This window comes from Crassostrea angulata, chromosome 2 (genome assembly GCF_025612915.1).
Source record: "Crassostrea angulata isolate pt1a10 chromosome 2, ASM2561291v2, whole genome shotgun sequence".
In the NCBI taxonomy this organism is placed as follows: domain Eukaryota; kingdom Metazoa; phylum Mollusca; class Bivalvia; order Ostreida; family Ostreidae; genus Magallana; species Magallana angulata.
Window position 1 is genome coordinate 28,046,093 of NC_069112.1, and position 15,095 is coordinate 28,061,187.

General features: G+C 34.7%; 3 protein-coding genes across 3 annotated transcripts; 2 read left to right on the top strand and 1 right to left on the bottom strand.

The window, feature by feature from the left end:
* The first annotated feature begins 689 nt into the window (after positions 1-689).
* On the top strand, positions 690-3,865 carry LOC128170673 (uncharacterized). Its single transcript, XM_052836437.1, has 2 exons — positions 690-908; positions 2,419-3,865. The coding sequence occupies exons 1-2, from the start codon at positions 728-730 to the stop codon at positions 3,387-3,389; spliced, it is 1,152 nt and encodes a 383-aa protein (XP_052692397.1). The 5' UTR covers positions 690-727; the 3' UTR covers positions 3,390-3,865.
* Positions 3,866-3,993: 128 nt separating this feature from the next.
* LOC128174126 (uncharacterized) lies at positions 3,994-10,390 on the bottom strand. Its single transcript, XM_052839758.1, has 4 exons — positions 10,108-10,390; positions 7,794-8,163; positions 6,660-7,310; positions 3,994-5,076 (listed from the first exon to the last, which is right to left on the bottom strand). The coding sequence occupies exons 1-4, from the start codon at positions 10,288-10,290 to the stop codon at positions 4,235-4,237; spliced, it is 2,046 nt and encodes a 681-aa protein (XP_052695718.1). The 5' UTR covers positions 10,291-10,390; the 3' UTR covers positions 3,994-4,234.
* A 1,780-nt stretch (positions 10,391-12,170) lies between these two features.
* On the top strand, positions 12,171-15,001 carry LOC128173643 (Rieske domain-containing protein-like). Its single transcript, XM_052839316.1, has 3 exons — positions 12,171-12,519; positions 14,169-14,284; positions 14,862-15,001. The coding sequence occupies exons 1-3, from the start codon at positions 12,357-12,359 to the stop codon at positions 14,943-14,945; spliced, it is 363 nt and encodes a 120-aa protein (XP_052695276.1). The 5' UTR covers positions 12,171-12,356; the 3' UTR covers positions 14,946-15,001.
* Positions 15,002-15,095: the final 94 nt, after the last annotated feature.

The following is a 15,095-nucleotide window of genomic DNA, read 5'->3' on the forward strand; positions in this document are numbered from 1 at the left end:
TGTAAGATTTCTTTTATCTCTTTTATCAGTTATTTGACAGTAGAAAAATTAGCTTTTATAAATTGCTAGAATTTCTTTTGGGGTGAAGTGGGGTTATGGTTAGAATACGTGCAAATTGAAGAAATTACTTTCTAACATTATTGCGTTAATCATATCAGCTCCAATCTTACAAAACGTAATAAGCATTGTTTTCTCAAATAGTTTGTTACTTTGTTCTTCCATAATCTATTTATATAATTGAGTTAGTTTCAGTCCTTGGTTATATCTATATGTATCAATTGTAGAATACCTTTCTATAACCCCGCCTCTTGCACTACAGGTGAGTTGATCTGAGTGATTGCTGTGAACAGGTGCGCGTGTTTTTTTTGTGTGTTGGTGTCAGAGTTATCTATCTTCATCATGCGACCTCTGCCTAACGTTGTGTAAAATTAGCAGACGAGTCTTTAATTACCTTTCAGGTGAAACATTAGCATTTCTTTTACACATCCGTCAGGCACCTCATTAATCACCAAGTATGCGTAGTCGTACCGCCTCGGTTTCACTCCATCACACAGGAAGTAACGTGACGTAATCCTATTTGTTATCTGTTGGGGGAACGGTTTAGATTTGACGGGCGTAGGATATCACGCATGCCCAATGATCCAAAGAGTACCGTAAATATAAATAACGAACAAGTCATTTTGTCTTTCTTTATATTTTTTATTTAACGAGAAGAAATCCACTCAAAATGGCGGCTGAGATATTACAAATGTCGTCTCTGCTCACCAACATGAGATGCGGCTCCATGGTTGTCATGGGGAATCCACAGTGTTACTATGGCAACGTTCAACAGAGCCGCCGCGTTTTGTGTTGTAAGAATGGGTTCGTGTTTTCACCTCAGTATTGTAGATGTATGCCAGCTAATTTCGGTAAGTCATTGGTACAACTTAGAAAAAAATATCTTTGTAAGTAACCTATCGTTCATAAATGTCGTGTGTGTGTGTGTGTGTGTGGGGGGGGGGGGGGGGGGGGGGGGTAAATCAACATAAAAAACGATCAGACCCATCGATAAATGTTGAATGTTTTACCGAAAATATTTTGGCAACTTCACTCTTTTTTTTTATTCGTAAACATCTAAAAAAAAATTGTAAATAATTGTAACCAGCTGTCAATTCCAGCGATATGTTTTGAAAATCATTTGTTCTAATCTCAAACTACCGCTTGCTTATATTTACGATGATTATATTTTTATATTTTTTTCAAACGGATTAAGATAATGTTGGTCGTAATAAAAGTTGAATAATTAAGGTTGATGTCTATTGTTATTTTTGTATTTTTTCTTATTTCAAAATAATAGTAGCGTTCTTCTGTAACAAACGGGTGTAACGTTACTATACTAAAATTTAGGCATTTTGTTACAAAAAATGCATGTTATTTTCCCCAAAATTCCTTACTACATGAACACGTTCTAATATGTATTTTTACTTTACTTTCTATTTGAACAAAAATTATAGCTTTTTTTCTTGACATCAATGATATGTTAATGATATACTGCAAAAAGCAACGACAACAATTTTAATATCAATCTGGAAAAAAAATTGATGCATATGCAGATGTATAAGTATTATATTTTTCATTGATGAAATATTAACCGGCAAAATTATTTTTATTTCCATAAAAAACGATAGGACTTAGAGAAAATTTCAGAATAGTATTATTGCATCTACACATGTACATTGTAACAATAGGCAATTTTTCAAAAATCTTAATTATCTATCATTTATCTCTACATTTTTTGATGGTTTATTTTTAAATTTTCTTTTTTTTTTTGCCTGCTACGATATACTTACTCTTAAAATATCTTTTACATCGTTCAAAATTCTACCAAAAAATATAGCAGCAAGACAAAGAATCCATCTACAAGTTGCTTAAATGCACATACCTCGTTTACGATAATGTAAAATTCAGAACATTAAGCATGTGTATATAATACATATAATTTGTATCCTTCCTTAGTATGGTTATTTTTTCTGAAGTTATCTCTTTATACCGCGAATTAATTACATGTTAATCACAAAGTGTCCTGTATACATTCTTTTACCCATAGTTTCAGTTTTTCGTAAAGGACTACCGCTATTTTTAGGATGCAAACTTATATTTATCGCACATGTTAATTCAAAAATAAAGGAAATTAATTTTAAGACCACAATCTTTCATCGATGATAAATACTTTTCCAAGCATTACCTCATTTTTCATTTCTTCTTTCAAACATTGTAAACGGACTTCCTCGCATCGTTCCGCTGCCTACATACACACGCAATCTTTCATCGATGTTATTTACTCCCCAGGCACTACTTCATGTTTCATCTCTTCTCTAAAATGATCATTGTCCCGCTGTCTACATACACTTGTATATTTTCGTGGTTTTTTTTCCCCAGAATTAAACTCTGTATCAGAGAAAAGAAACAAAGCTGCAGCGAACAATGAACAAACCAGTGCCAAACTCTCCGAGACAATCGACCAACCAACAGCCGTGGTAGAAATTCAGTATCCACACAAACCAACAGGTGCCCCACAACAATCAATTAACAATCCACAGGCCCAGTACGAATTACGTGGTGTAAATCCTTTACTCAGGGCACCGCTACCGCTAATTAATTTCGCGAACATTCGACAGAGAAATGGAATGATACTCCGTATGCCCGTAATTCACGTGGCAGCCCGGAATTTCCGGAATCAGTTAGTTAGAAGAACAGTTCCAATTTACACCATTCGGGATGGTAAGATTTTCTTTTCAACGACTATTCGACAGAGATACCCACAAGTCATTGCGAGAGTACGTCAGCTCGAGGCGCAAGGAGTGGCTCTGAAGCCGACGTACGTTCGGCCGGATTCCGGCAGTTTACGGATATCACCGACTCCATTTGGAATCGGAGCAGCAAGGAGGCAGCAACAGGCACCAGTGGTCGACAGAATGACGGAAACTACCGACAATTTGGCGGGAACGGTCGAAGCAGGAGTCGGCGAAAACGGTGTCGTAGTCCCAGGCGCAGATCCAATTCCAGATACTATTTACCCGGCTGAGAAGAAATTGAAAAACATGGAAGCCGTTCCATTAATTACACCGACCAACCCCCCTCCCATGGTTGAGACTACATCCTATCAACCAACTACAGAGAGTGCGCCTGTACCTAAAGAGAAAAAAGAACAAAAGAAGGAACCAAACATGAACGAGTTTCCGTTTGTTCTGACGACAAGGGGAGGTAACACGCCAATCGACGCTCTAACAGGGCTGCCACTCAATCAGCCACTACCTGATAATTTCGTGCCACCGACATTTGGACCCCCGACGGATCTTCCACCCCCTCCGAGTGATCTCCTAAGAAAAGCCATGGATGGGGTACAATGATAAGTGTCTTTAGTAATTTTCAATACATTGATGCATTTAAATGATGATACGTGAACTGTAAATAAAAATGATGCCTTTACAACAAGCTTTTGTTTATTTGTTGAATCCAAGTGGTAAATAAATGAGCATTTTACGAAGAGAAATCCGCGGTCATTATTTATTAAGTGCATGCATATAATAGGTTTTTGAAAACCACAATGTTTGATAAGTGTAATCAAGGGATAAATTAATGAACATTCTATGCACAAGAATTCGAAGACATTTTCTATGAGGTGTATGTATATGAAGGTTTATTGAAACCACAAAAAATGCTTAAAAATGTGTATAACGTTTACGTTTCAATAAATTTGATTAGTGCATGTCCCATATTGTAAGGAGATATTGATAAATATAGATATTATTTTTCAACTTGTATTAGAATTAACATGTAATATGGACATGTATGTATTCAAATAATAAATAAGAAAAAAACTGTATTTGCAAGATGTTCACATCGTTTTATTCATTAATTTTTTTAGCTTGGTCTATTGTTTTAAAAAACGAGATTGCGTGACAACGTATCATAACCACTCTCTCAGTGCGGCATAAAAACTTCTCATACAAATACAAAAGGTTATCCTCAACGCTAAATGAGAGAGAGAGAGAGACAGAGAGAGAGAGAGAGAGAGAGAGAGAGAGAGAGAGAGAGAGAGAGAGAGAGAGAGAGAGAGCTCTTCGTTGAATATAATTTCGGATAACTAGTATAAACCTCACAGAGAGAAAAAGGCATGTTTTTGTATCCTTTTCTGTACTGTGAAATGATAATTTCACTTTAACTAGACTTTATACAGCTATAGAAACATGTTTCATGCAAATCTGAGTTTACTGACTGCAGAGTCTATAACACTCACGCCGGATCTCCCATCGTTATTAGACAACTGTCGCGAAGGAATATCCGGCTGATTGCGCAATTTCGTCACTTCCGGAGAATTCCCTCTTCTTTCTCCAGAGCGTTGCACATCCGTTCCCGATGATAATCCCATAGAAATAAAAGAGTTTCTTTGAGGCGCTTTTTCTGAAAGCAGCGTATTTGTTTTGGTGCTTTCAAAATTGTTAGAAGTAGGTAAAATAAGGTTCCGTTGTTCTGCTAGGCCAGCCTTTTGGAGATTGTTGAAAGCGGTTTGCGAATCCACACTCGGAAGATAGATGTCGCTTGGGTAATTAGTGTACATAGGATCCGTGACACTGACGTCATAATACGGAACTTCTGACGGATAATCCGGACTGGCGGGAGAAAACACGCTCATCATCGAGTCGAAAAATGACGTAATAGGGTCTGTCGGAGTTCGAAGAGCCGACGTGTGGAGGTAGTACGGAATCCTCTGTGCGATGATTCGGTTGTTCCGAATTTGTTCGTAATCAAACTCAGGAAAGTTTAATCTTCCAGTATTTTGAGAATTTGTTGTTGTGGTAGTTAATTTTGTCTGGGTTTTATTTTCGATGTTTGGTGTGATTGGCGAAGAGGTTGTTAAAGGTGGGTTTGTTTTTCTTGGCAACGGGGTGGTGGTTGTCATGGGAACGCGTTGAGTCGCTAACGTGAACCGTGGAGCTGTGTCTCTAGGATTGTAAACAAATCGGAAATATGCCTTGTCCAAGAATGGGTCGCTGGTTGGCGGGAATATGGTTGTCTGCTGGCCATAAATATTAACTGCAGAAATAGATAAGAGGCGTTAAAACAAACACATATACAGGCTGTAATACTGTAAACGTGTACGATAATTGGCGAGAATTAGCTTTTCTTAACAAGTTGGCACGGATTTTAATTAGAGTATTTCTGAATGCGATTGTTCCTATACGGTATATGCATTTCATTTAGCGATGTACTTGATTTACATATGTAACGGAAGCCACATTCCGGCCAAAAGCGTGAAATAGAATACACAGCCAAATGTAGTATGTTTACAGTATACAGTATATCAGTGGCAATGACTCTGTTTGAATATAGTCGAGATCTTAAAAAGTTGCAGAATTAATCCCTGATACCAAGTCAACTGAACAGTAAATGGAATGTGGCTTAAGGATGACGTTTACTCAGAATGAAAAAAAAATCCACTGATGATAATGAAAAACCTTCTATTGTGTGTTATAGACCTTTGCTTGTATTGTTATTTTTCACTTTCAGAAAAGTAGGTCAATGACATATTTTTTAGTTAATGGCCATTGAATATTTATTGAAAATTCAAGAAAAATCCCATAAAATTTTACACTACGATTGAGATTTTCTTAATTTTAAACATATTACAAATAATTAAACACTTTAAAAACTAAGATACAGTTGACGAATGGTAGTGGCACTAAATAAGTACACAACATTAAGATTTCAGCATCAATTTTTAAAAATAATTCAGTCCGAATTTCCTCTATCAGTTTTCAAATCCCTACCCATTTTTGATTCAATTTTACAAAAAATTGAATGATGATAATACAAACACATTTATGATATTGAACTACTTATATTGACCTTATTCTGTTGGCATAAAATTTATATGAGGTCAATGATCAAAATTTTGAGATATGATGTCTTTTATCGTTTTTAGGCATTTTTCAATATTATTATTATTACTGCCATAAGATTAATTTAATGAATAAGTGAGGTAAAACCAACGGAAAATATGCAAAATTACTTAGACTTAAATATAAAATCCTAACTTTTAATATTAGACTACTGCCAAAAAACTTTTAGCAGAAAACAAAATCTGCAAAATTTAGTCCGAATTTCCTCTGTTTGGCTAAAAGTCAATTTTTGTTTGAGCATAATTCCATAATAAAGTAAAACTATTGAATGTTTTGTCAATAATAATTCATTTCATAAATAATTTTCGTGTTTAGAACAAATTTTACTCATTACATTGAACTTTTTAACAATCGGAATTTGAGAACTCAAACCCTGAGTAAATAACACCCTTAACGATGACTGAATGATATACAAGTATAGCTTTACAATCCAGTCATCATTTCAGACCGTTAGTTGACAAATAAGTCAATCTGATTAAAATAAAAAAAAGTTAAACCCGCTCTCCAGTTTTCGCGTGTGGAAGAATTCCTGTGACGTACAAAAGACGGGGGAGCGGATAAAACTTCTGATTTTAATTAGATTTACATATATGTATAGCCTAGTAGATTGCATTCACAGGTTCGTCTTAAGAATCATTTTATTCAACTGAAGAAAAAAAATCTAAGAAGAAAAAAGTGCCCTCTCATACCTAAAGGTTATTGCAACTAAGGGTGTACCTGAGCTTGTTGTGACGGTCGAAGGAGGGGTCGGTATTGTTGTTGTGGGGAGGGGGACACTAACGGGTCCCTCAGGTAGATAAACTGGCCGACCCGTGATCACAGGTCTGTCGACTAACACTGTGGAGCTACTCTCGGTCTCGCCATTTTTCAAGTTCTTCTTTACTATGTCCATAAAAGAGTAAACTCTGTTCTGTTGTAAAACATCTGGCATTTTGACAGAGAGGGATGGCCTCGACCAATCAGGATACTCTCCTGTTAACCGGAAGTCGGAAGTCCTGTTCGGCACCCACAATGTACTCTGTTCTGATTTGTTGGTTCGTTTCTGTTTTTCAAGTTTGTATTCTAAGCTTGAAATAGCGTTGTCGGACCATTTACCTGCTACCATACCTTTCATTACGTTTTCAATGTACTTTTTATAAAACTTCTTATACTTTTCGGATCTTTGAATAAAAGGGGGTAGAATAGGCATTATTGGGTTTTGTGTTGTAGTGGGAGGGGCCGGGTTCCGGTTTACAATGGCGGGACGAGCTAACTTTGGTCTGTTACCGGAAGGAGGTAAGATGGAAATGTCTGCGCAGTTGTAATATTCTTCCTGTTTTCCGCATCCAAGTCCGCCGTAGCCATCAGGGCATACTCCCCAGTTGTTACCTACAAAAATCGTTCTTGCTTAAAGGTGCTATTAAACATTTCATATCAAAATGTTTCAGTAAATCAGCTATTATTTAAATTTAATCATGTTCGGCCTACCAGACTTGTTAAAAAATGACAGCATTATATTTACTATATGATTAAAACAAAATATATTACATTCATAAGAAAATTTTGCAAGATATGAATACAATGCCGGTTGTAAGATAAAAAAAAGTCTTTGGAATCATTCCAGGCTCAAATGATGCATTTAGTAACCTCATGATGGCATGCTGTCTTTCATTTTTATTTACAAAGTTGCACAAAAATCAAGTTTGGACTAGACCTGCTGTCAACTTAATTTAAAAAAAAAGGAATACGACTAGTGATTATGGTCAAATTGAACTTTCTAAAAAAAAAGCTTGATTCAGGTATAATTTGTAGGTCAGTCGCAGAATGGACGAGGGCTAACTTTTTATAAATACAGATTGCGTCATCACTTACCCCCGATCCACTTCCACTGAAGAACACACTGCGAACACGTGACTCCATCCGGGATCTTGAGAAACAGGTTGTGTTTGACGGCCGTATCCGGTACGTACCGACTTCCGTACCCCTCTATTGTCAGCGGGTATTTATCTAGGCACTCTTGCGTAATTGGTGACGTCACGTTGTCGTTAGGACAGAGATGGAACTCGAAGTAGCCGCCTATATTGGAGAGGACGTCCACTGTCACGTTCATGAATTGATCGTCCTGGTAATACTTCTTGACGATGTAGCCATTTGCGTATTTCCCGCCAGCCTCGTTTTTGCGTACCTCGTCATAGGAATCGCCGCACAATCCGCATTTCCCGCCATTAATTTCATGTAACCGCTGAAAAAAAGCCATATCGATATTAAATGTAATGATTGATATTATTTTGAATTGATTATGTCAGGACAATCTTAGCATATAAATAAAAAAAATATGTCTAGTCCGAGGTCGCAAGACATACGGTTGATTTTTTTATTTATTTTTTTATTTTATTATATATTTTTTTTGGAGGGGAGGGTATAACATGCATGACTTGTACCGTTATTCGTTACACGTATATAGCGAATTCGTAAGAAATCTTAAAGCGAATTCGTTGTAACATAATCAGCTAACAATACTTAAAACTATTTTCGGTTATGTAATCAATTTCACCACCATTTAAAAATGAAATGGTAATGTAACCTTTTACTTTACTTTTTTAAAAAAAATTCTTTATAATATTTGAATTTAATTATGCAATATATGCATCTTGAATTTCATTTATCTTCGATAGAATTCGTAGTAAAAATAATTCATTATATGCCCAAAAAATACGTTAAAAGTTTCCAAACGGGATCTTAACGTTACCTCGTTTTAGCCGTAGGTTTCTATAAAAATTTGGACGGGACATTAATAAAAATCGGGCATAGATGAGTAATATCCGTGTTCGTTATAGTCGCATTATGCTGTATATATTCCTTTCAACACTTTCATTAAGATATAATTTAACTTTTTTTAAACGACACACGGCTGCATATTCCTGGTTTGATTCAGTCTGTGACCTCCTTGAAAACGTGTAGATGGGAAGACTTGATCATCAGATCGTATATGCTGGAGATTAAATTTTGTGATTCTACCAGTAATGGATTCTTATTTTAAGACATGGATGAAAGAAACGGAATCGGCCAAACATTAAATTTCATTAAAAAAATAGTCTTTGCAGTACTGTAAGTAGCTAAACAGAAACATTTGAGTTGACAGTACGACCAAAGTTTCCGGCATAAATTCAGCTCTGAATAAATAATAATCCTGTATATTAATAATTATTTTCGATATTTTGCAAAAATACAATATCACTTATAAAAAAAGGCAATAAATCTTTTGGTACATTTTTACAATGAGTTTGAAACATGGTTAACAGATATTAAATAATATGAGAGCTATGTGTATAAAAAAATTAACTCTTGAGATTATCATAGTTCAACATATTTTACATTATCGTTTGCTTATAATATTTGATATATGCACACAATACATTCACTACAGTTTATCTCTGTAAATAGAAGTAAACATTTTACTGCCGATAATTGCTTGTCGTTAAGTGCGTGTTTTACACAAATAAACCCGCGCCACGAGTGATTACACGAAATGGCCACGAGCAACTCATTTACACGACGGAATGTAACGCTACAGCCAGAGCTATGGTCTATCTATAAAGCAGATTAGAGGTGTCTTTACAGCAATTAACGGTGGTAAACTCGAAATAAATCATGATGAATTAGAACTTTGCTGTTATTTGTCATGAAAACGACAGAAAATACTTTTTCATATTGCACAATGTACAGTCTTAGAAAAGAAAAATTTAACGTTTGTATAATTATGCACACCAAGATTTTGATAATTTTTCTATTTCTTTTTTTTTGGGGGGGGGGGGGGGGATAAAAGTGAAAAAAAAGCAAACGCAGAAGGAGGGTCCAAATTGTATCTAGGCTTTTAATATAAATAACTAATAATTGAGTACTAAAAAAAATTATATATATATTTTTCATTTATATGCCAACCTAAAGCTTATGGAAACTGTATTAAGTTGTATTTTGCATTACATTAGTTTATTATATTTCACCAAAGAGTTAAAGAAAAATTTAAAAAATAAATTTAAAAAATATATGAAAAGTTTGAAAATAAATTTGAATTATAAAGTACAAGTATTGAAAAATAAGTTTATTTTGAGCCTATATTTTCCCAACCTCAACATGGATAATTAGGATTATTTTCTGGTTTAAAACATAACGTCGATCTTCTTACCCAGAATCCCCCGCAGTTTAGTCCAGTGTCATCTACGTTTTTAGGAACATTCATCTGGTTCCACGGATAATACCTCCATAAACTTGACCTCATGGGAGGGTCAATCAAATGACCTCGACCTTTTACAAGGTCGATCACACCAACTATCACAAACAGTCTCAATAAATCACGAAATGCCTGCATGGCGTCGATCGATAAAGTTATCAAAACAGAAAATTCTATCTATTCGCGAAAGTCAAAGAATCCATTTTAGTGCGAAATTTGCCGTAATTTTCTCTCTCGCTTTTTGAAAATAGACCGAGAGAAAAAGAAAGCTTCGTCGTCGAAATTTTTCAAGTTTTTTCTTTCCTTGTAAACAAATCAAAAATCAAAAGAAAAGAAAAAAACTCTCACAAATTACTATCAGTTCCTAGACCACCCAATTGTAAGCGAATTTTCTCCCGAAAAACACTTTTTTTTGCTTGCAAGTGTAGATGGGTCCATTATTAATGTACAGTACAATAATTAGGAAGATCGGCACTATACACACTACTCAGACCGTTAATTAATATTTCGTGTTGATGACCCTCGGACTCTAATTGTTTTTGCGATGAGCGTCCCAGCACCGGGCTAAAAGGGGATAGGTATGTCAATGTGTTTTCGATTCCCTTTTTAAAGCAGAAAATATTTTTTCTCTCATTTCTGTTTTTCTTTAACTTTGAATCAGTATAGACAATTAAAAGCAGGAGATTTCTTTTATTTTCTGTCACTTATTTACATTGTAATAAAAGAAATAGGATTTAAATAAAAGACATTATTTCATTGTAATATTAAATACACGGAGGGTACAGTGAAAGAATAAAAACTGGCTAAATTCGCAACCCCTCGGGCCTTTCCGGCAGATCTCGGAAAAACTCCAAAACAAACCAGATATCGAATTTATTAGCATCACCAGATGTTAGATCTTATAAAAAATGGAGTCACTTCCCATCAATTTATTTATCGGCTAGACAATTTTGTATGTCTTTTCATTGTTATATTTTGGGTATATCATTGGATTATATGAAGTCTATTACAAATCTCAAGAGATCATAAATTGAGTTGTATTTTTATTAAGTTTTATATAAAGGGGATTGTGAAGAACGCCTATATAATACATACAACGTTTTCTTTTCGAGCTCTGTCGGAAATACTGTACATATGTCAAATAAGCGAAAAAAAATTGTTGATTAACAATGAAAAACTAAAAAATTCAATTCAGTAAGTAACAACAAAACCCCCTTTGGGAATCGAACTCGGGTTGTACGGATGTGCGGAACTCAAGCGCATTATTTGCTACACAAAGAAATAGAAATAAAATAGGTACCTATACAGGTGTATATGTCGTTTGCTTGTTTTAAGAAATAAGAAGCAATAAAATATATTACAATAAATTATCCTTCAAAAAGCCATGCACAGTATATAGATATAGTTTGTTACAATTGTAATTTATTAATTTCGTATGTTTACCTATTTAATGTGGAACGGTATGCATGAAAAGCATCTGCTTGCGACAAATATATATATATCTGCTTATCATTAGTCTCTCTTTTTGTAGTCTAATATAAGCTAAAAGAAGTCCTAAACTATGCATCTCGATCTATGTTCTTTGATCGATGACAATAATGATGAATAAATGTGTCAGCTTATTCATTTTATCTTAAAACGAGTTGGCAATATGATTTTTCACATCAAAGAAAAACACACTAGTAATTGCATTATTGCTTACTAAAATATCCTGTTTGATATTTATATGTAAATCGCGTCTATAGAGTTTGATGCAATAATGAGACTATACAAACTAATCTAATGGAATTGGTTATATTTACACAACCATCATACAATATAATAACAAGACGAAAGAGGGAAAATCTTGTTTGCAAATGGCTTCGTTATATTGTCGTCTGCGAGTCTATTTCCATCAGGTGCGCACGTAAAATCAAACATCATTTAATCCCGGGTTCAGATCAATAGCTACACTATAAAGAAGAGTGATAATTATAAAGGTATTGATCCACACACCTATCCCCAACCTGTCTGCAGCCTGTGGCCTCATCATGTTTTCTCCTTATTCAACCTGAGTTCGTGTACAAATGAAGCCGCGGAGAAGTCAATCGCAACTTCTCGAGGTTGTTCCCCCTGAGCTCTGCAGGAAAGGCTCGAGGAGTTGCGATTGCCTTGCAAGTGTCAACAGGTTCAGGTGAGAGAGTACTTATATACCACGGGAAATCATGGATGAATCGGGGAAGGAATGGCGGTGTGTCGGCAAGGTGGAAGAGCTAGCCAGAAAAAAGTGCCAGCGGTTATATTCGGCGGGCGGAAAAACGTGGGACCTGGCGCTGTTTCACAGCAAGGGGGTGTTCTATGCGATGGAAGCCTGGTGCTCACATCTAGGTAAATATTGAGCATCTATGTCTTAAGAATGTTTAAATCGATAATTACATACTCATTTTGAATCAGCAAAATCAATCTCTTTTTCTCTATCTCAAGAACCCCCCCCCCCCCAAAAAAAAAAAAAATTAACCCCAAAATCCGCGAAAGATATTTTTTAAATAAGCGAAAAAAAAATTGTTGATTAATTTTTAATATTGCTTTATGAATAGTTGTTAGGTTTTTTTAATTTCCCTTCATTATCTTATCAAACGCTTGTTCTAAATGTAAGGTATAATATATAATTTGATTTGTGCAATATCTAAACAAAAAACGCTTTCTTTGGTCATTCATTAAGGGAGCGATTTTGCAGAAAAAATAACATAACCCGATATGGCAGTTGCAACATTACAGAAAAAATACGTAACATTCAAGCTGCAATATTGCTACCTTTATTACCCGCATAAATCATCAAAGAAAAAAAATTCTTGCTAGATAACAACATATATACACATCTCTTTTTTTGTTAATAACTTAAGGGTTTGATCGTAAATAGTAAGTAAAATCAAATAAATAATTGTTTTATGTACATCGGTACTTTAAATCAATGAACTAGCCAAGTCGTCTTAAATGGAAATTTGCAATTGAGTCTGATATCATCATGATTATTATTTGTTGCAATCCGTGATTGTTTTTATGTTGCTGACAGTTTCGACTAAACGATAAACAGGGCGTGTAGATTTCAGTCCTGTCAGTTTCTACAGAGCTATGAATTACAATCAATTTCTGACAGGAAAAGAGGAATTCATAATTGGTGTATGTAAATATATATTAATTTTGTAATTGATATGTATAACGTTACATGTACATATATGTCATCTACAGTGGGTGATTATGTATTCATCATACCCGATGAGAGTTGGGGAAAATATGCACTCATTAAATATCAAAAGCTATAGACAAACACCGGAAGTGAACAGTGTTTGGACGAATCATAACCGCTGACAAGACTTAGTACTTGAAAATAATCGATAAATGCGATGTAATGTATTCAGAAGCATTGATTTTCAAGGATATTTATTCATAAATAATTTTTAAAATAGCTTGGTATTTTAATTGTACGAACAATTCAGATAATTTTGTAGTCGTATGAATTCGGAATACGAGACTATATTGAACTCTGGCGTAGGAATATTTCTCTCTGCTTGTCGGAGATTTACAGAGACAGCCGAGCGTCTGGTTGAACGAGACAACAATGAACACTGGCTAGTTGAACGAGACAAGAGTTCAATATTGCTCGATTTGATTCCTTAAATATCCAAAAATATTTAGATTACTGATACATGGGTTTATTAAATTAATTATATCTATAAATATTACACAACATGATTCCTTTGAGGATTTATCATAATTCTTGTCGGAAAAACCCCAAAATTCATACCGGTGTTAGTAAAAATGTATATCATTCTAATACTGGTATACTGTACAGATACATCCTTAAGCAAGTATTTGCCATTCAAAGTTACATATCGTTGATTTTAAACCAAATAATAATCCATAAAATCAACTCCCATCAGTACCTCCGTACTTTGATTTAATATTGATAACAAAAGAACACATAAAATGTCCATCAAAAATTCCATATAACGCATGCGCATTTTTGATTTGTACAGGAGGACCTCTGTTTACCGGTGATATCGAGGACTATAAAGGTCGGTGTCACGTGATGTGTCCATGGCACGGGTATATGTTTGACCTCAAAGATGGATCTAATGAAATTGGACTCAAGGTACGTAATACTATATACGGTGAACAATCTTGATTGTGATGTTCCTTTTCAATAGCAGATGGCCGGAAATGTTACAAGCACCAAATTTAGAATGCAATGTTGTTATGGTTGCCATATATTTTTTTTTCTTTTTTTTTTTATTGAGGAGGGGGGAGGGGGGGGGGGGTTGGGGGTGATTTTAATTTTTATATTTAGGTACACGTTGGAAAGGGTTGTTTTTTTAAATAATACACAACTCAAGTCCCTTTACTGTTTTAAGCACCGTGTATATTATCAAATGAATTCATTAATAAGAAGTGTTGAATGAGGGGTACTTGTTTATTAGGATGATCACCATATCTAGTAATTGCAGATTAATGTATGAACATTTGTCAATATACGCGTTTATATAGAAAATTTAAATCAAACTTCTTATATTTACATATATATATATAAGAACTTAACTAATGGGCTAAGAAAAAAGCCCGGTATTTAGTAAGTTCAATTGTTTATTGAAATGAGAAAGCATGTAAAAATTCGAGCATGAAATATGAACAGCGAAAGTTTTGTTCCAACTCTTTTGGTATATATGTTTCAGCAAGAAGTTCACGACGTCAAAATAGAAAATGGAGACGTGTATATCCTATATAGGACGGAGCTAAGCCTTACAACACCCGAATGAAAAACTGGTGCGCGACAAGATAGAATTCTTACAGTTGAAAAACCCTAATCATTGTCAACGTGTATAACTTTTCATACCTTAATTTTGGTTTTTCGTTTACAATATACATGTATGTCTATTTCAATGCATCCGAGACAATTAATCATTTTT

Bases quoted from the DNA above. Each gene is read 5' to 3' on its own strand.
- LOC128174126 (XM_052839758.1), bottom strand. From the start codon at position 10,290: ATGCAGGCATTTCGTGATTTATTGAGACTGTTTGTGATAGTTGGTGTG. The intron at 8,164-10,107 runs GTAAGAAGATCG...GCTTTTTTTCAG, and splicing joins TAAACTGCGGGGGATTCTGG to CGGTTACATGAAATTAATGG. The intron at 5,077-6,659 runs GTACACCCTTAG...CTATTTCTGCAG, and splicing joins GACCGTCACAACAAGCTCAG to TTAATATTTATGGCCAGCAG.
- LOC128173643 (XM_052839316.1), top strand. From the start codon at position 12,357: ATGGATGAATCGGGGAAGGAATGGCGGTGTGTCGGCAAGGTGGAAGAG. The intron at 12,520-14,168 runs GTAAATATTGAG...TGATTTGTACAG, and splicing joins AGCCTGGTGCTCACATCTAG to GAGGACCTCTGTTTACCGGT. The intron at 14,285-14,861 runs GTACGTAATACT...TATATGTTTCAG, and splicing joins CTAATGAAATTGGACTCAAG to CAAGAAGTTCACGACGTCAA.
- LOC128170673 (XM_052836437.1), top strand. From the start codon at position 728: ATGGCGGCTGAGATATTACAAATGTCGTCTCTGCTCACCAACATGAGA. The intron at 909-2,418 runs GTAAGTCATTGG...TTTTTTCCCCAG, and splicing joins ATGTATGCCAGCTAATTTCG to AATTAAACTCTGTATCAGAG.